This window comes from Sceloporus occidentalis, unplaced genomic scaffold (genome assembly GCF_023333645.1).
Source record: "Sceloporus occidentalis isolate IW3139 unplaced genomic scaffold, rSceOcc1.0.p SCAF_7, whole genome shotgun sequence".
NCBI classification, from domain to species: domain Eukaryota; kingdom Metazoa; phylum Chordata; class Lepidosauria; order Squamata; family Phrynosomatidae; genus Sceloporus; species Sceloporus occidentalis.
In genome coordinates, this window is record NW_028316987.1 from 90,029,649 (window position 1) to 90,050,083 (window position 20,435).

A 20,435-nucleotide genomic window follows, 5' to 3' on the forward strand; every position below is an offset into this window, starting at 1 on the left:
TTGAAGACAATGGCCAAGACCTTACTGGACAATGCAACTATGCCAGCATAGAAGCATAGGAGCTGGTGGGGTAGGAAAGGTTAATTGGCCATGGGCAGTGTGACAATAGAGGAATGAAAGAGAAAGCCATGTCTGATATGAAAGAAAAGCACTCTGCCAGCTCTCAAGTGGCACGGGAGCTAGCAGTTTTCTCTCCTGGCGACCGAGGTGGCTTTTGTTGCTGCCCCCCTGTCATTTCTACACACTGCTTGAAAAAGCCCCATACGCTAGCATTATGGACTGTTACCGTCAGTGTAATTTACCAACAGGATTCTGGCCCCGATTACGCTTGAATTGTCAAAATTGAAAGAATTTGTGGTTAGATCTACAGGCCACAAAAGGCCCTATTAGAATGTGAGGTCTGAACCTTGATGAATCAGAGCAAGGTCTGTCTAGCTATTTGCTCCTAGCAGCAGCTTTTCAGATGCTTAGGCAGAGAGAAAAGAGAGCTGATGGTTTTTCTCTGGTTTTATTATTATTATTATTATTATTATTATTCTGCCTAGCATCTGGTATTCAAAAGGTATTCAGAGCCTATGAACGTCCAAGGTTTCATTTTGCTATTATGGCTAATAGTTCTGAATGGAGCTCTTCCTCATAAATTCACTTACTCCTTCCTATGAGCATTTTTCTTATGTAGTAGCTGACACCAACTTATGTTAGTCATGCGTTGTGTGAAGAAACATATGAGGTCAATTGGTATGGCTGTAATGTGTTTTACAATTGTACTCCGCACCTCCTCCCTACTTTCTCCCTATACCCCCCTGGATTGTCCATTGTTCCATATTGCCCTCTCCAAAGAAGGCTAGGCTGAGCGATAATGACTCAATTGTGTAGAAGGATGTAATTCTTCACCAATTTTCTTGTTAAAGGAACCAGTGGGTAATTCTAGCAATTTTTTTTCCTGGAGTAAGAAAGTTTTTAAAAACTACACAGATTTTGAAGGCTGGTTGCAGTTCAGGACTTATTCTATGCAAATTTTGTGCACGGTTATTTTGCACAGAAAACAGCATTTTCTGCACAAAAATAATGCTCCCTGCACATGAAACAATTTATTTGGAGGCTAGAAGAGTTTGGTGAACCACTGGAAGAAGATCCAACAGGGGGAAAAAAACCAAGTACAGGTTCAATAATAACTACACTCTAAAATCAGTAATAATAACAGGCTCAATAATAAATAAGGACTAAAACCAGTTTGAGCGAGACAGTTAGCATGAGACTAGTACTTTGGTGAAGTGCTTAGAACTCTCTATTAGGGAGGGTTCAGGGGAGTGGACTAGAGTTCTCCAGCAGAGAATTCAAAGTACACCACCAAACTACAGATTCCAGCATTTTGCGGGATGGAATCATGACAGTTAAAGTGGAGTGAAACTGCTGTAATGGAGTTGTGTGGATATATTGCTAGGTCCATATTAATTCTGAATTTCTTTTCAAAATAATTATGAGCCCTTAAAACTTGTATACAATTTTGTAAATGGCAAACTTCTCTTCCTTCCATTCTCTGATTACAACCACACCTTTGTGTATTTGAGTGTGTGTGGGTGTGGGGGAGGGGGGGCAAAGACATACAGGAACAGACAGACACACATATATGTATATGAGAGGTGGGGAAACATAAGTTTAACTTTACCAGTGCTCCGCTGCTGAGGAGAATCATAAATATGATGAACGTTTCAAACCAGTTGTGCTCAACAATTTGGTAGCAGGTTTTCCTCAGCCTCCACCAAATCTTGCCAGGAAGTTTTGTGGTATCAACAGAGCAACAAGGAAAAATATGGACACAAGCTGAAACAACAAAGGAAGACCAGAAAGAAATGTTTAAAGCCAGAAACGACACCTTTCTGCAGCCTCCTTTACTTCTCATTCCTCTTCAAAAACTGCTCTCAACAACATTTATTCCCTTAAAAAGTTATCTGAGCTATGGATCATCTTTGTTTTTCTTTCACCCCATCTCTGGAAAAAATAATAATGAAGGGACATAATATGGGGAAAAAGTCTATCTCATAAGCAGTCTGATAGATTTCAAATACAGATCCCCTGGTCATTTCATTTTAAGTCAGGACAGGTGTGAGAATCAGGGTTCAACCCCCAGAGGGGAACTTTTTCCATATAGAAATTTTAGGTGGCAAGGGATTTCCTCCCTAAAAGTGGTAGGATAATCCAACTAGAGAGCATGATAAGCCGTTTTACATCCCAAGAAAAGATGGAATATATATAAACATAATAATAAGCACAATAGTCATAAAAGAACCAGCATGGTGCAGGGGTTGGAGTGTCGGACTAAGACTCCAGGAGATCAGGGTTCAAATCTCTGCTTAGCCATTTAAACCTACTGGGTGACTTTGGATAAGTCACACACTCTCAGCCTAAGTGGAAGGCAGTGTCAAATCTCAGAATAAATTTTCCCAAGGTAGACCTAGGAGACAGTAACCTTAACAGTCACTTTGAAGGCACATAACAACAAAGATTTCTTACAGTCATAGTTCAAAAAGGTAACTTTTCCAAGCTAGGGAAGGAAAAGGAAAGCATTGTTATTCAAAGGTAACTCTCTGACACATCCTGCTCAGTATAGTTACACCATCTTAACCCGCAATCTGATTTTCCCCAGATGCACTGTGGATGCTGGGAGTTACAATACAATTCCTCTCAGAGGGGCGACCTCTGTTGTTTTCAATGGGGCATGCACCCACGGTGTGCGCCCTGTGCACGCTTGCAGGCATGCACCCCATTCAAGCCTATGGGGCCTGGATATGCATGAGCCTCCGTTTTTGCAGGGAGGGACATCCAGAATGGATACCTGCAAAAACAGAGGGCCAACTGTATTAGCTGACTCTGGTTCTCAGGAGCTTCCATGTCTATAGAAATGATGCAGGAAGAATGGGGACCTTGTCTTCTATGAACTTCTCCTTGGATCTGAATCATTGTTTACTTTAGTTTTCAATTAATAGGTTTTTAGGGACAGAAATAGAAATATGTTTATCTACTTTCCTTCACACACAGATCTGTGATCAAATCAAATGCCAGAGAAGAAAGGACTTTAAAAACTTGACAAGACATCATGACAGACAAAATTAAAAGAGATGTATAATTAACAGACTCTGATTTTACAAAAAGCAGATAATCCATTCATTGAAGTACACTCTGACTATTTTTAATTAGGGCAGAAATTTACAGAGTTTGGAAACGTTACTGTGTCCAGGGAGATTCAGGGAGCTGCAGTTCAAACAACTAATTTTCCCATGCTTTTTTTAAAAATGGGTGCAGTCGCACTCCAAATAGACAGAACTGTACAAATATGAGTAGGTATGTATTCATGTATAAATTAATAAATGTATGATTATGAATTGGTGGTTGCGGTGGTGGTCATCATCATCTTCCTGCCTTTATCCCAGTCTGGGACTCAAGGCAGATTGCAAAAGTTGAAACTCGGCATATACCAAATGCAACAGCTAAAAATGTCATCCAACTATTGATAAAATTAAAACCAGTTTAAAAACATAGCTGTTAACAATTTTAAAAACAGAGAGACTATACAGCTTAGTTCTACAAAGCCTGCCCCCCTTAAGCAGTCCATCTTCCAAGTCTTACCAAAATACCCTATTTTGAGCTGTCTGTAGAAAGTTAATAAAGAGGGCGCTAGTTTAACCTTCCCAGGAAAAAAGTTTCAGTGCCCTGGGACAGCCATTGAGAAGGCTTTTCCTGTGTTCCTACCAGATGTAGCTGTGAGGATAGTGGGACAGAGAGAGGTCTGTCTCTTTCATGATTGCTGTTGTTATATGCCTTCAATTTCTTTCAAACTTATGGTGACCCTATTGTGTGGTTTTCTTGGTAAGATTTGTTCAGAGGGGATTTGCCTCCTGCTGAGGCCGAGACGGAGAGATTTGCCCAAGGTCACCCAGAAGGTTTCCATGGCTGAGCAGGGATTTGAACCTTGGTCTTCAAAGTTGTAGTCCAACACTCAGACTATCACACCATGTTCCTTTCATGATTATACTCAGAAAAGCAGTAATTTATAAGAGATGTTGGGAGAAGGCCGTAAATGGCTACACCAACAGCTTGTCTTTTTCATGTATTGGTTGCCAGCTGTGAGTAATGTCTTACTGGTTCCTGTTCTTCCTAGCAGAAATCTGCCTACATTTGGTGTGGTTCATTGACAAACAGGTATAACTTTGCCAAAGGTCATGTAGCTCTGCTGGGCGATCTCTGCTAGGAACAATGGTGCTGCTGTTAATGTCACTGAAAATGATGCACGCCATTCCCACTGAGTGTCTAACAACTCATTCCACCCCTCCCCACTTTCACTGCCACCTCACTAAAGGAAGCAGTGTGGTCTTTTCCCTGAAGCACAAGTCATTTTCTTTTCATAGTGGGCATATTTTTCCTCACTCAAGCTTTTCACGGCAAAATCCTAAATTACATCATGATAAAATCTGCAGCATGACAATGGCTTATTGTGCGTCTGCCTGTGTGTGAGAGAGTTGAGAATAAAACAGCAGGCTTTTACTACTAGGACAAGTGGGAGATAATGCTGGGTTGTCACAGCTCAGGCGTGCTCAATCTGAGAGAAATGTTTGGCAATGAACTGCAGAATGGAAATGGACAACTGACTGTACATTTTATACAAATATTCTAAAGCCTGGCATCCTCAAAATGTTCAGGAAGGCATCGCCACACAAACAATCCATAATCCCCTCTAGCCAATCTCCATCCTCTAGCCAGTGGATCTGGGCATTAAGATCATGCCCTTCAAATACATGTAACCCTGTGTATCTGGGAAGGTACATTTGATCACTGTTGTTCTTGTTAATTGCCCTTGAGTCAACCTCAACTCATGCTAACTCTGTGGATGAAACACCTCTGAGAGCCCCTGTCCTCCACCTGCAAACTCAGACTCATGAGCTCCCCAATGGAGTCTATCCATCTAGCATGGAGTCTTCCTCTTTCTTCAGCTCTCCACATTTCCTAGCATTATTGTTTTTTCCAATGAGTTGTGCCTTCTCTTGATGTGTCCGAAGTATGTAAGCCTCAGTTTTGTCATCTTGGCTTCCAAGGGAGATTTTAGGCTTTATCTGATCTTTGTTAACATGTCCAAAAGAACCCCAAATTCAAACATATATTTCCAAGGAAAGCGGTCCCCAGCCATCACTGAGTACAACTCCTTCATTCAGCTTATTGAGAAGCAACAACTCTATCTGCTGCTGGACAGTCCTCTTAACTATGTCATAGGAAATGGCTGAGGCCTTCCAAAGGCTCTCTTGAAGCAGACAGAAAAGAAGAGAGATGAGTCTTATTCATATATTGATGACTTCTAATCTCAAATGAGGGATGTATCTCTTCATCAAGTTTCTTCATGAAGGAGGGAAGGAGTAATTTTAGAAATTTTCTGCCTGCTGCAAGAAAGTCTTTGAAAACTACACAGTTTTTGGAACCTATGTGCAATTCAGGCATTATTCTGCGTGAAATTTGCATGTGGCTGTTATTCAGCATATTCACAGGAAACAGCATTTGATGGGCAGAAAATAATGGCCAGAATTCTGCAGTTGCACATTCAAAAATGAAGAATCTATTAAAAAAGAATGGGAACCTTTTTACAAATTTATAGAAAGAAAATGGAAAAATATTGTGGTCTTGAGATAACTATGTAATATGATACTCAGTAAGCGGCGAGATATAGTAACTTGATAGTTTCAGAAATCAGATTCCAACTTGAATTTAGGTGTCCAATTTATAAACGAATATAGAACAATGAAATTAAGTGTATGCTCTTTATAACTAAGTTGAAGTTCGCCTATACAGTTCTCCTTGTTTGAAGCAGTTTTATAAGGTAAAAATGGTTTAAAAATAATAAGACAGAAAATCCACTCTGGAAAAAAAAATGGATCAAATAATTTGTGTACCTTGTGAAGAAAACAATTAAGTACCAAATCGAGTGTATGCTCTTCACAGTTACTTGTAATATGTTCATATAGATTTACTCGCTTAAGGTAAATTACAGGGTAAAAGACTGTTCAAAAATAACATGATAAGAAACTCATGGTTGAAAATTGGATTGAACTAATTGTGCACTTTGTGAAGGAAACATTTGAGCTACAGGTAAGATAAAGACAATGAAAAATGGATACACTGTATAGAAATTCAGACAGTTGGAAGGTATAGTATATGTTAAGTGTGTTTTAATTAACGTTAAATGTCTAATGAGGAGGAAGAGTGAGGTATATATTGTCTAGGTAATGTATATTTTATGTGTTATTATTGTAAAATGTATTTGGTTTTTTGTTTTTGTTTCTTTTGTGTTTGTTAAAAACTTTGAAAATATCAATAAAAAAAATACTATGTGCTAACAAGCCTGACGCAGTTCCTGGTTTAGGGGCTGAGCAGGGACCTTGAAAGTCTCCCAAACCCCATTTACCAGTAAGCAGCCACTGGAATCAGTGGGAGTCTGTTCCCCTCTCGGTTGAGAAACAGCTGCCTGACATGAGCAATCTACAGCATGAGGGGGATCTGCAAAACAGGTGTCTTTTTGTGCCTGTCATGCCTGAGATCACTCATAAAAGAGGGAACACCAGGCTGCCACTTTTCAATTAATAGGGCTCCTATCAATCCCAGAGGCTGCTTAGTAAGAAGTGGGGCTTTGGGGCTGTCTGGCCAGAATCCACTTTACTTTTTATAACAGTGTCATGACCAACAACAAAAAAATATTTTTACCCAGAATAACAGAAACAAGTTAGTTTTTAAAAGTAACTTTCCAAGGCCTTTTCCAATGCTAGCAAAAAAGGGACATGCGGGAACCTAACCGGTGGAGTGGGGGACACCCCAGGAGACCCTGGGAAACAAGCGTTCAAACAACTGCATGCAGTGAAACGTTTCCGATGAAATCCCATGCCTTTTTGTGTCAACTGCATTTACGTTGGGTGACTGTCTTTAAGCAGAGCTGCCAAGGAAATGCCTGAGACTGAAGGAGATCTCCTTGCCCTGTGGGGCTCCCATTACCTCATTCAATCATCTTTCGCATGCTGTCATGCTGTTTTGCTGACTGTAGGGTTCCTTGCATTCCCTGGAGCCTATCCCCATCTGATCCGTTCTGAGCAGGCTTGCTTATGAGACTGTTTAGCTCACCTGACTTCCTCTTCTTCTTCCACTCCACCTCCTGTCCCACTAATATTCTGCCAAACAATCCTATCTTAATTCTACAGAACTGAAAATCAGTAATTTTACACAGTCGGGTGTGTTAGACAAAGGATTAAAGGATTTAATATTTTAAATTCATAGAATCATAGTGTTGGAAGGAGCCCCATAGGCCATTGAGTGCACTTCCCGTCTCATTGCAAGAATTTGGGTTGTAAAGGTTAAGGGGAGGCAGTCAAGAGTCTACTAAACTTGCACTGAGTGGGAAGTGTTTTAAGTCTAAAAAGTGGAAAGGTTCAAATCAGCCCAAGATTAAAAGGCCTCTGAGTTATCTGGAAGCAAACCAGATGAGAACCAGCGGTATTTAGCGGCACCCATCTCATTGAAGCAGTGAAATCTGTTCTGGGTGTTAATTTGATCTTCAAAGGAGCATTTTAGGGTCAGAGAAGCTGATCCATTATCTCCTTTGATGGAACCTTTAAAGTCTGGACCCAAACCTGAAATGGTTTCACACCCCACTGGCATGAGAAGTTTTACTCACTACTGGTGAGAATCAAGGGCAGAACTGAAACTGTTACAAAAGGCAGACTGGCAGAGGCAGAAATAACATGGAAATAGTGTGTGTGTGTGTGTGTGTGTGTGTGTGTGTGTGTGTGTGTGTAGGGGGGGCTATATATAAAGAGAACAGTTCAACATCTGCAAAATTTTTATCCAAAATTAATATGGAATTGTTTTGGAAAAGGCCTTCAAGTGGTCTCTAGAAGATTCAACTAAATGTTTTTGTTTACTTCTGCAAGACTTACCTGACCTGGTTATTTCATCTCACTTGTGAATATTGTGATTTTTGGATAAAAAGTTTGCTACATGTTGAATTGCTTTCCTTTGTGTGTGTGTATGGTGCAGGATCCTACCCCTTTTCTTTTCATGTTTCATGTCTCTGGTACCACATTTTCTGTTAAATAAGTAACATCCAGGAGCTCACCTATTTCACATTAACTGAAGTCTCCCCGTATATAATCTAGCCAACATGCTTCTAGCCAAAAAGTAAAAACAGAGGAGAGCAGAGTGTGAACCCCGGTGCCATAACAGGTGGGAGAAAAGGAGGGAGCAAAATAAGTACATACATAACCTCATGGAGACCTTTTAAAAGTTGCTGCAACCATCAATTAAACCTTGCAGATATTGTAGGAAGCTGCTTCTCTACTAGGTGAGCTAGAGCTTTGCACCCAGCCATTTCCTTTTGCCTGGAGAGGAGCCCCACAAAACTAGAGAATTTGCCCCCTTGACTCCTACCTGGAGATGACCTATGAAAACTAGAAACTCAGGGTCAAGCCCTGAGATCTGACAACCTCCACAGTGAAATGGCTAAGGAATAATATTAGGAACAAAGAGATGTCGGTGCCAAAGCCCTTAACCTTGAACCATGAAGCTAACAGCACAATAATAATATATAATAATATTTATTTACTTATACCCCGCACTTCAGCCAAGGCTATCAGAGCATGACCTTGAGGCAGTCCCTCTCTGTCTTGTGAAAACAACGCAGCTGCTGAATGCGCAGGCAGAATACAACTGGCCAACCATGTTTTATCTTGACTGTAGCTTTAGCTTGTTCCTGCCCCTGGCACTACCTGGTCCAGTGTGGTGATGGTTGGGCATTCTTTCACCCACTTGCCACTGTGCCATGAAGACACCAGCTCTCTCTGTGAAGGCCTCTGCCACAGCCCATTAGGAAGAAAATGGGACACATGGCCTCACCCATGTGGCAAGGAGCCCCCTTCCAACATCACAGGCCATGGCTGGGGCCTTCATGGAGAATAGCGATGGCAGCAGCAGGTAAGAAGCATGTGCCATGTGCACTGCCAACTGTTGCTGTGGAGTTTCTCGGAAACTCTTCAACAAATAGCTGGATTTTTTTTAGAGCTAGCTAAGTCCCAGTTGGGCTAGGGTTGGGGTTGGATCCTCCAGAATGGCATCTGGTCTTGGTCTGGGGCTGTTGGCCTGCATCATCTAAACAGGATGATGACAGGCTGGGAGATGGGGGGAATGGGCCTTTTTGGACTGTGTGTTCAGTCCTACAATTTTGAGCTCCTTGTTTATCAAGTAGGAAAAACAAGGGATCCATAATTTAAAAAAATCTCTATGGATTGGCAGTTGGGAGAATATAATTGTCTAGATAACCTGAGCCCAAGTCAATTAGAGCTTCATAGGTCAGAGGGATGCATCTCATGTTCTTGCAAGATTACACTTTGCTTTTCATTGCCTTTGCCCCTGGCAGCTACTGAGTGAGACTGTAAACTGCTGAGTGCTGTGAAACCTCGCTTAAGGCAAGATGAAACAACAACAACAACAAGAAAACCAAAAATACAGAAAAGGAAATGGGTGCACAACAAGGGGTTTTCCCTTTAGTGGCTACCTTGTTTTTTATTTTATTTTTATTTTTTGTAATCTGTAGTTCTGTCCTATTAATGGTATTGATCAAGGTTTGGAAACAACAAGACCCAGGGAGAGAGACACCAGTAAAGAAGGACGTTGAAAGCTCTGTTCTGTTTGAGATTTGCAGATCTGAGAGCCTCTCAGTTTCAGGAAAAGACAAAGTAGGATGTTGTAAGTAGGAGTGCACATCCCTTGTATGGAAGGGAGTTGGTCTGGATGGCCCTTGTGGTCTCTTCCAGATCTATGATTCTACAATTTTATGAACCAGTGGAAGAAAATAAAATGCCCATCAAAAGTGGATTATCTTTTTAATGTTTATTTTCCCTCGACTTTATATAAAATGTAAATATTTACCTGAAAAATAAGACTGTGAATTTAGAAATGTAGACACATAATCCTGCTCTCTATGAGAACAACTGTATTATTGATCTAGTAGTTTGGTAATACATATATTCAATCTATATTTCTTAAAATCTGTGTTTCCTAAGGGCACACTGGGTGAATCTATCAGAGATGATCTATCCATTTATTTGAAAGCCTTTTAGTGCTAGAGGTTAGAAGGTGAGGCATAATTAAAATTAATTTGCAATGTTCTAATGCGCTGTTCTAATTTTGTTTTACTGCTTTAATCTGTTATACGTTTTATAAAAGCAGGTTATGCACATGTCTAGGGATTAGTAACTGTCTAGGAAGGCAATCAACAGAATTATGAAGGGTAAGCATTCTATTTTTAATCACTAGCAGTAAAAATTATACAATCAGGCAAATTCCTTGCTATAGTGAATCACTTTGTCAAATGGATGGACAATAGCTGTTTCGCCTTCTATAATGGTTGTATCTACACTGCAGAAATAATGCAGTTTGACACCACTTTAACTGCCATGGCTCAATGCTATAGAAGCCTGGGATTTGTAGTTTGTTGTAGCACCAGCACTTTCTGATAGAGAAGGCTAAATATCTCACAAAACTACAAATCCCAGAATGCCATAGCATTGAGCCATGGCATTTAATGCAATGTCAAAATGCATTACTTCTGCAGTGCAGATGCAGTCAATGTTCACTTTCGGTTTTTCAAGCCCAGATTTCTTCCGTCCTGTTTCCAAGGACTGAAGAAAGTACTCAAGGACCTATTGAACAAAAGTTTAAAGGTCTTTTTTCTCATTCTCTCCCACTTTTACAGAACCCATTGTGACTGTTTGTGGTTCTCACATTCCATGTCAATTCAAAATCTGCAGTATTTTCAAAATTTGAACTTGAAATTCCCATTGTGGATTTTGAAATGTATGGGTCCATGAACTATTCTGAACACGAAAGTAAACATGGTGAGCAAATCTTAAATGAAGCTGACTTGTTTGAGTCAGTGATCCCTTCTCCACCCAGTAGAGATGTTAATCCTGGTTTGCCTCAATCTCAGACCATGTTTTCTCCATGTCTGTCAGATGGCAAGATATCTGCTGCCCTTTTGACTATCAGTACTCATGTTTACTCAAACTGTGCAAAAATATGAGTTGTGACAGTTAACAGTACAGAGAATGCACAACTTATCCATCAATCTTTTCCAGGCCTTATAGATCACACGTCTCGGTTCTCTGGAGCATGTCCAGAGGAGGGTGACCAAAATAGTAAAAGGTCTGGAAACTATGCCCTATGAGGAGCAACTTATGTAGTGGGATATGTTTAGCCTGGGGAAGAGAAGGTTAAGGGGGTGACATGATAGCCATGGTAAAATATTTGAAAGGGTGTCATTGAGCCAGTGTGGCATAATGTTGAATGCTGGACTGCAACTTTGGAGACCAATGTTCGATTCCCAGCTCTAACATGAAACCTACTGGGTGACTTTCTCAGCTTGGTGCTATAAGACTGGTAAAATATCAGTCTATCTACTACATGACTCAGCGTGGCCTAGTGGTTTGAGTGTTGGACCATGACTCTGGAGACCAGGGTTCGATTCCCAGCTTGACTATGAAAACCACTGGGTGACCTTGGACAAGTCATATGCTCTCAGCCTCAGGGGAAAGCAATGGCAAACCTCCTCTGAACAACCCTTGCCAAGAAAACCCCATGACTGGTCCCCCTTAGGGTTGCCATAAATCAGGAAAGACTTGAAAGTGCACAACAACAACAACAACAACGTATTGAGGATAGAGAAAGCTTGTTTCCTGCTGCTCCAAAGAATAGCACCTGGAGCAATGGATTCAAACTATAGGAAAAGAGATTCCACCCAAACATTAAGAAACATTTCCTGATAGTATGAACTGCTTGACAGTGAAATACACTCCCTCAGAATATGGTGGAATCTCCTTCTTTGGTTGGAAGTCCATCTGTTGCAGGACTTTCATTGTGTCTTCCTGCAGGGACTGGACTGGATGTCCCTTGATGTCTCTTCCAACTCTATGATTCTGTCAGTCATCCATTTGTCTGTACATGCATGCTCTCCCCCCCCCCCCTGTGTACTTTGTTGCACAGATACTTTTTTTTCTGAGCAAATCATGGAAAGCTCATTGACTAACAAATGGCTCCTTGTATTGTTTTCAGGCCATAAAGAAAGGCAGCCACTTTGCATTTTGTAATCAAGTAAGAACACTCATGGAGACTGGTAATTTCGCATCAAGAATTGGGGGGGGGGGGGGAATCACATTCCTGATATCCTGTTTCTACAAGGGCACTTAGCAAACCTACAGGCCTGCCTATTCAGAAGTTTTGAATTCTGAACTTCATCACAGTTTAGAAAAACCAGCATATAGTACTATAAATTCATTTTGTATTGTATTTATTGTGTATAACAATATATTTTTAAAAATATATCTTTTATGTACATATAGTACTCCTGTGTAAATTAAATTGCTATTCTTTTTCTTAAAAAAGGCTTAAGTTCTACTGAGTTTAATGGAGGTCACTTCCTGGGAAAAGGTATGACTGGATGGTACACAACCACAAAATAAAGCAAGGGTAGTATTGCAAACTTATCCTATTCATCCATCATTCAGTTCCAATTGTAATATGATTTAGTCATGCCTTGGTTACTGGATAAAGAGATTAATTACAAGAAACTAGAATTATACAGAGAGGGCCAGCATGTGGTTTGAGCATTTGGGAGACCAGGGTTCAAATCCTCACTTGGCCCACTGGATAACCTTGGGCAAGTCACACTCTCTCAGCCTCAGAGGAAGGCTAAGAAAAGAAGCTGGGCAAACCTATCCTGAACAAATCTTGCTAAGAAAACCCCACAATAGGGTCACCATAACTTGGAAATGACTTGAAGGCACTACAAGAATCAAAGAATTGAAAGTTACTTTGAGGACTATCTAGTCCCATCTTCTACCACTCATGAATCCCCTGAGATTCCCCCAAACCACACCTTCCAACTGTCCAGTTTGGCAGGGATATTCCCATGTTAATTCTCTCCTGTCCCACTTTCTCAGCTGCTTTCACAATGTCCTGGTTTCTCTCTTCTCCTGCCACTTTCCTCTTTCAACCTCAACCTACTTCAGTTGTTGCAAACTGAGCTGAAGATACACAAGTAGTTTGGAGTCAGTTAACTCAATGGGAGGGAGAGGAAAGGAGTGGGCCTGAGTCTTGCCCTTCCCAGTAGGCTCCTTTGGGTATTTTGTTCAAGGTTTCCTAAACTTGATATATAAGTCCCAAGTTTTTTTCTACTTAATGTAGTAGCTTTTCATGTTTTCTCCATTAATAATTTTGCTCTTTTCTTGCCTAGCCACACCTTTTTGATCACATTCTGATGTTTCCTCATTTTCATCTGTGAAACATTGGTAGGTATGCCATCCAAGAGAGCCAACATGGTGTAGTATTTTGAACACTGGAATATGACCCTGGAAAACAGGTTTGATTCCCTGCTCAGCCATGGAAACCTACTGGGTGACCTTTGGCAAGTCACACTCTCTCAGTCTCAGAAGAAGGTGAAGGTAAAAACCTCTCTGACTTGGCATACCACCACCACCACAACAACAACAACTGACTTCTGCTTAAAAATTTCAAATGAAGGAGAGTCCACCACCACCTCATACTGTCAAGTAATTTTTACTATGAGGATGTTCTCTCCTATGGTTAGTCAGAAGATCTTTTCTTGTAGTTTCAGTCCATTGTCTACCTATTTCCTAGCTCTGGGAACGTGACAGCCCAGTAAAGGCTGAGTCTGATCATGACTGGTCTGATCCTTGGCTGTGGGACACATGGCAGAGGTTCCTGAACTGTTTCAGTTAAGAAAAGAAACTGGACAAGCTCATCCTTACGTTCCGGGAAACAGTCTTCAGGTTCCATCATCTCTTCTGTCAGTTCAGGCATCTGTTCCAGAAGATCCGAGGGGATTGCCAAATCCACTGTGCTTCCTTCCGACAAACTGATTTCGTCAAATTTCTATGGGAGAGAGACAGTGGCAAAGATGAGAAGAAAATTACTCAGGCTCCTCTGAACGGAAGTCTTGCTGTCCTCTTGAAAAAATAAAATTTAAAAATAAAGCCAGAAATGAATGATTCAGCCAGATGGGAAGTGGATGACAAGGATAGGAAATTTTTGTCATGCTTTTCACTTGACATCCAGAGATCGTTACAAAAGGACAGAGCATACTACAAATGATTTTTTTTAAAAAAAAAACCTTCAAATTATACAGAAAGGCATCATTTTGTACTTGTTTGCTTATGGATGGACAATGTACCAACACTTCACAATGGAAATATTTGGGGCAGGGGGAAGAGTATGGGTTGTAATCACTTCTTAGCCCCACTACATTAGACCCATTGAACCAACAGGTACCTAAAAACGTACGTAAATCCAGTTGAGCCGATAGGTCTATGACTGTCCAAAGGTCATCCAGAAACAGGTGGGATACCACAGGTTGGTTGGCGGTATCATGCCCATGTGATAACTCAAGGATTTTGTTTGCTTAGCATTTTTTTGGGTGAACCTTTTCTGATTTTCTGGATTCAATTATAGACCAAAAGTACATTAACCTTCATTTTTTGCTACGCATGTTGGCCAACCATGGGGAAAAGGTGGATTAACCCAATAAATAAATATGTTATCTTCAAAGCAGCTCTATGGGCAGCTGAGCAGAACAAAGACAAAAAAAACTGTCAAGATCTCCTGCCCAACATCAGCTTTAACTCAAGGCTCCTGCACACAGTTTTGGGAAAGCAGAAGCGGACTCTCCAACGGGAAAAGAAAACAGATTAGATTGATTCGGCAGGTAAACAGAGAATTACACAGGCTGCGGTGGGTGGAACAACCCACCCGGAGAACCAAACAGTGACAAAAGGAAAGATTATAATATTTGCAGAGATCAGCACAGGAGGAAAGCTGCAGGGAAGAATGTTAGAAAAAGCGAAGAATGAAGCTATTCCAATTAGAAACACACTGCAAGGGACAGGTTCCATGTAAAACCCGCCTGTATAAAAAGGTGTGTGTGTGTTGTGCACTAGCTGGGGAGTGAAAGGGGATGAAATTACCAGAAAATAGAACAGGGCAGTGATTCATCACGACTCAAAGCCATGGAGGAAGGTGGTAGGAACCTGAGGCCCTTTCCTTGGACTGCCAGCTGTCCTTAAAAACAAAATTAAGTCTCTAGCCGTTTTTGTTTTGGGATGATAAGGAGAAACATGAGTGCATATAATGTTTGAATCCAATGGCTGAGCAAGAAGCAACTTGCTTACAGATTTGAGTGTCCTTGGCTGATGAGGTTATAGATGACCAACAATACTTTTATATAACTGTATTTAATAAGAATGATAGCTTAAACTGGATCAGATATGGATCAGGTATAGGCTATATGAATTGTTTGTATTGTCCATTATGAGCCTTCCCATGTTCTGAGAACTTTTGGAGGGGGGGGCTCTTCTCTCTGTCCCACCAACCAACCTCACAGGTAAATCTACAAGGACATGAGACAGCGCTGTCTTGGGGGCTGTTCCTAGGCTCCGGAGAAAATAGACTGGTTCTAGGGGTTGAAAGAATATTCAAAAATATTTGGGAAATTGTGAAAAACATGTTTTTCAAGTTCTGAGAAACCCTAATGAGCATAATCCTGGGCCGACAAGAATCTTCACAGTTCGGAGTTTCCTCTGCATAAAATTTTCACCTGGTTTTGTGGAGAAACAAAACAAAGCACTTTCAATGTGGAAATATTAATTCCGGTGACAAAAATGCTGTTTTATGAGCAGAAAATGCTATAACTGGGATTTTTTTCCTGCATAAAATTTGCACATGGCTGATTTGCCTAGAAAACAGCATTTTCCATGCAGAAAACACTATTTCAAGCCAGAGAATGCTGTAACCGAGGATTTATTCCGTATAATAATTTGCATAGGAAACACCATTTTATGTACATGAATCGATATTTCTGCACTGAAATGTTACTTTCCATGCAGAAAAATGCTGTTTTCTGCACAAAACAACCACAAGCACAGTTTGCACAGAACAAGTCCCAAATTGCAAATAGCTTTCAAAACCTACACAGCTTTCAAATACATTTTTTGCAGTGAGAAGAAAATTACTGAAATTACTTATCACTACCTTTGAGAAAAAACTTAATGAAGATTGACTTCCTTAATTGGCGCCTCCCTACTATGCTTTCATAGGCAAGTGAAGACGTTTGGTTTGTTTCCACAGGCATCTGAGTGCCAACTGTCCGGGAGGGCTGGAAGGAGGGACATTTTGGAATATGCAGTATTCCTTACCCGTTGCTTTCTTTTTAATGGTCATGTTTTACCTGCTTTTAATTCTATTGTTAGTTTGATTATATTTTTAACTTCTGTATGATATGAATTTTAAAGCGGTTATCCGCATTAATCATTGTAAGCTGCCTTGAGTCCAGGAAGGGAAAGAAGGCAGGTTATAAATAAATGTAACAACAACAACAACAACAACAACAACAGCTAATATAAGCATTTGTTGTTTTGCACTGGCATAGAGTCCCTCCATCCTCAGCATATCATTATCTGAGCCTTAAATAAACTGAGTTTGGATTTTCTTGCTCACGACTGGACTGGCGGCAACAGAATAAAAACATTTCTTGTCTTGGAAGTCTTGAGTTAAGGTGAAGAACATGTGCTCAGACCATTTGAAAAAGAAACATGGCTAAAAACAAGAATGCTTGACAAGAAGTCCTTGGGTGGGCAACTAAGGTAGGTCTGGAAGCAATTTTCTGCCCATGGCACCATTCAAAAGCCAAACAGATTGCCAAAATTGATTTTAAAAAAATGGAGGGGAGGAAATAAAACCAGAAGCAGATAGAAATATACTTCTGGTTTTGAAAACTGTGTATTTTTTAATGTCAAACACTGATGTATTTACGTCAGTCCTATTTTAAATGTAACCTGCCATTCCTAGGGGTTGTTAGGAAAGACAACTAATTCTCTGGGAGGAGCACAAAAAGGTGTCAAGGGCCCCAAAATAGCTTTTGGAGCCATATGTGGCCCTAGGTTCACATTTGGCTCATCCTCGCTGTCAATGGTGAAAAAGTCTATAAACATTTATATGAATTTCTTTGTGAAGAAAGAAAAACTAGCCCTGAGATGACATACATCCACCAACTCTGACAGACTGCTAGTAGGTGACAAAAATGGGAGAAGCTAGAACTGGCTTGGACTGCTGGGTGAGGCTTAGCTTCAAAAATTAGATAGGATCTGGTGCCAGGTGGGCATTTAGGCAGGCAATATATGAAATAGTTCAGTAAAAAAATGTTTAATGCTGTGTAGCTGCATCTTCTTGAGATGATCACCAGGTAGACCAGGCAATTCTAGCATGTGTGTGTGTGTGTGCATGCATGTTTGCCGCACAGAGCCTGGTCATGACACAGTGGTATCCACTGCCCCACAGAGAGCAGAGTCTTCAAAAATAGCATCCTTTGGGCCTTGCTCTTTCATGTTGGCATTCATCACCTCATGTGAACTTCTGCCACATTTCCAGTGTTCCATGGAATGGTGCCATGGTCTTTGATCTCCTTTTGAACAGTCACAAATAGAATCTAATTGTCTTTTGGTCTCAGCTAAGATGGAATTTGTCTTCTGGGATGGATTCCTTTAGAGGTGGGGGAAGGCAAAGCATTTACTGTTGTTGCTGTTGCTGCTGCTGCTTCCTACCATCATGCCATTTTAATAATCATTGGAAAGTTAAGTTAATAGTAGCACTCTCTATGTCACAGCCATGGGTGCAAACCTGCTGTGTAGCCCAGTAGTAACTTGGAGAGCATCCAAATATTGCAAGAGGTGACAGCACTGGCCAGCTTTGACAAGCCAGCAAGAGATGTGGTGTATGGTCACCCAGATGGTGGTTATGCACTATCACAACTGAAATATTTTTTTAGACTAAAAGAGCTATTGTGAGCTTAGTCAACCAGATGCTATTCTGGGGGTTGGATGACCATGAGGGGACTGGAACAAGGAGCTAGATGGTCCCACTCCCCTGATTGTCCTCTCTCTATTCCTCATTCACTATGAACCTCATGGATAGCTACACTGTCCCAAGCCTCCATACTCATTTCACAGCCACTGTGACCTGGACTCATGGCCTTCATGACAATCTACAAGCAATGTGCAGCCTTTTGCCAAAAATTTGATTTAAAAGGAACTAACATTTAATCCATTTTTGTCTGGAAAATCAGGATATTTGCATGTGTGACCAATGCTCTGAGGCCATGTGACCAAATACTGCAAAGTATAGGACACATGATCATCATATACCTGTCCCTTTACATGGATGTGAGTTTGCCTAACCCAAATGTGTGCTGGGTTTCTCCAATCTTGCCACAGTGAGTATGGCATTAATGTGATTTCTGCAGATTAGGAAAATGTGCTGCGGTTATGAGGTGGGTGGAAATGTTCCCATCAGTGTAGACATGTCCCTTAATAACTGGTCCTTCATTGGCTGATGTTGCTGACACTCATTAGGGAGGATTTGTTTCCCATTAAAATGGTACAAGGCTGGAAAGCCAGAGCCTCTCAGTGGGGTGATCAACCATAGCAGAAACTCCAAACTCATGCAAGTTGCTTTTTCTAGGCTGGCTGTCATTGTGAATGTTTTCTATGTTCAACTGAACTGAAGACAGTTTCTCCAACAGGTTCCTTATTGGATTACAATTCTCAGAATCTCACAACTAGCATGACCACTAGCCATTCTGGGAGTTGCATCCAGCAACCTAAATTTTCTAAGATCTGGCTTACACTTAGATACCTAGGCCCAGGACAGACCGCCCTAAAAGGGTGGCCTGGTAGCATTCTGTTTCCCTCCAGAGAAATGCCACAGCCGCCAAACCATGCAGCGTCCCTCTGCAATAAAAAGAACCTGGAAAAAATGGGTTCTTTTTCCGTCGCAGGGTGGATGCCAAGAATGTGCCAATGGCACACTTGTGAAGTAAGCATCACACAGCTACGTGTCTATGCTGCATGTCGCTTACATCAAAATGGCGGTGCCTGTATGGACGGGACGCTGCCATTAGTCTGCCGCTGTGCCGTGCTAGGGTTAGGGACTGTGTGGTTGGTGTGCAGTTCCTAACCCTAGTATCGGCGGCAGCACAGCGCTTCAGGGCCTTCTGTCCCGCACCTTAGATGCAAACAGCTATGTCACCACATATTTGCATGAAGTTGAAAACAGGAGTTTCTCCTCTTCCAGTGTTGGTGAAATGTTCCATTCTTCATTTTTCCAAAGCCTCCAGGGCCCTGTCTGCATGGGCCAAATAAATGGTCCTCCCCTCGCCCTCCCACCAGGGAGAATGGATGATGCGCAGCCCAAACCTTGGTTCTGGAGCAAACAGTCTAGATGACATCTGGCCTGTTCAGCACAAGTATATAATCCTCTTAAATGCATTTTTAAAAAACCCCTTACCTTTTGGTCTGGATCACCCTGGAAGATCTGGAGCCCTCCATTCCAATGCCAGGCTGCAGTTCAAAACATGTCACATTGAACCATCTGGCATGTCCCCCAGTGCCCTAGTCGCTTGCTCTGAAGTCAGAATGAGGTGCCCGGCTATGTGATTGTCACTGGGCACCTTATTCTGACCTCACAGCAAAGAGACCAGAGGCAGTGGCAAACACATTGGATGGCTCAGCAGGACACACATACAAATAGCCACCCTGTATCAGAATGGAGGGCCAAGGTAACGGTGGAGGGTTGAATCAATTCTGAGGCCATAATACTCTTGGCTGCCTTTGAAGTATTTTGGTCATTCCCCAGGTCTTACACATAAGCTTGACATTCAGTAATATAAATGTTTTCCACAAAATGTTAAATCTTAGAATTCTATTCTTGAATGTTGTACAAATTCCCTGTAATTTTCTCAACATTTTTTCTTAATTTCAGTACATCTTACAGTTACAGCAACTAGACCTCACTGTTAATTTTCAGCACTGGCAAGATTCATTGTAAATAAAATGATACACATGCAGCACCCCATGCAGCACCCCATTTCTACTGCATGCACTACTGAGCTCAGGCAACAGACAGCATGCAAAATGCAGGCAGCTGACACTATGAGCTGCGCTGTTACCTCTTGCTGCCCTATGGATGGGAGTGGAGGGTCAGATTTCGACTGTTTGTCTGTGTTCAACTCACTTAACTCTTCGCAAATCTCAGAGGCCTGGCTCCGAACGGCTGGGCTTTTGTAGCGCTGCCCCTTCAGTGGCTGCTGTTTGTCCTGGTGGAAATAATCCCATATGTATATCTCTTTTTCTTTTATAGTTCATTCATTTTGTAAGAATACTACATGAATACACACATACAAGTTGGTGAGAAAAATCTGGCTCTGATACACTCATCAGAAGTCATACCTTTTAGGGCAGGGCAATAAAAGATGGTGAACAAGATTGCAGGTGCTTATTGTTGGAGCA

At 41.3% G+C, this 20,435-nt stretch overlaps 1 protein-coding gene across 4 annotated transcripts in view; it reads right to left on the reverse strand.

Moving 5' to 3' along the window:
- The window catches only part of SCN5A (sodium voltage-gated channel alpha subunit 5), a 334,766-nt gene that overhangs the window by 52,984 nt on the left and 261,347 nt on the right, over nucleotides 1-20,435 (reverse strand). For 3 of the 4 annotated variants that reach the window (XM_089533641.1, XM_089533639.1, XM_089533638.1), the window contains 3 exons: nucleotides 20,096-20,242; nucleotides 13,851-13,974; nucleotides 1,670-1,824 (listed from right to left, as the gene is read on the reverse strand). In XM_089533641.1, the coding sequence (XP_089389767.1) occupies nucleotides 1,670-1,824; nucleotides 13,851-13,974; nucleotides 20,096-20,242 (426 nt within the window). The remainder of the gene's footprint in view (nucleotides 1-1,669; nucleotides 1,825-13,850; nucleotides 13,975-20,095; nucleotides 20,243-20,435) is intronic. The other variant, XM_089533640.1, reaches the window with a different exon arrangement.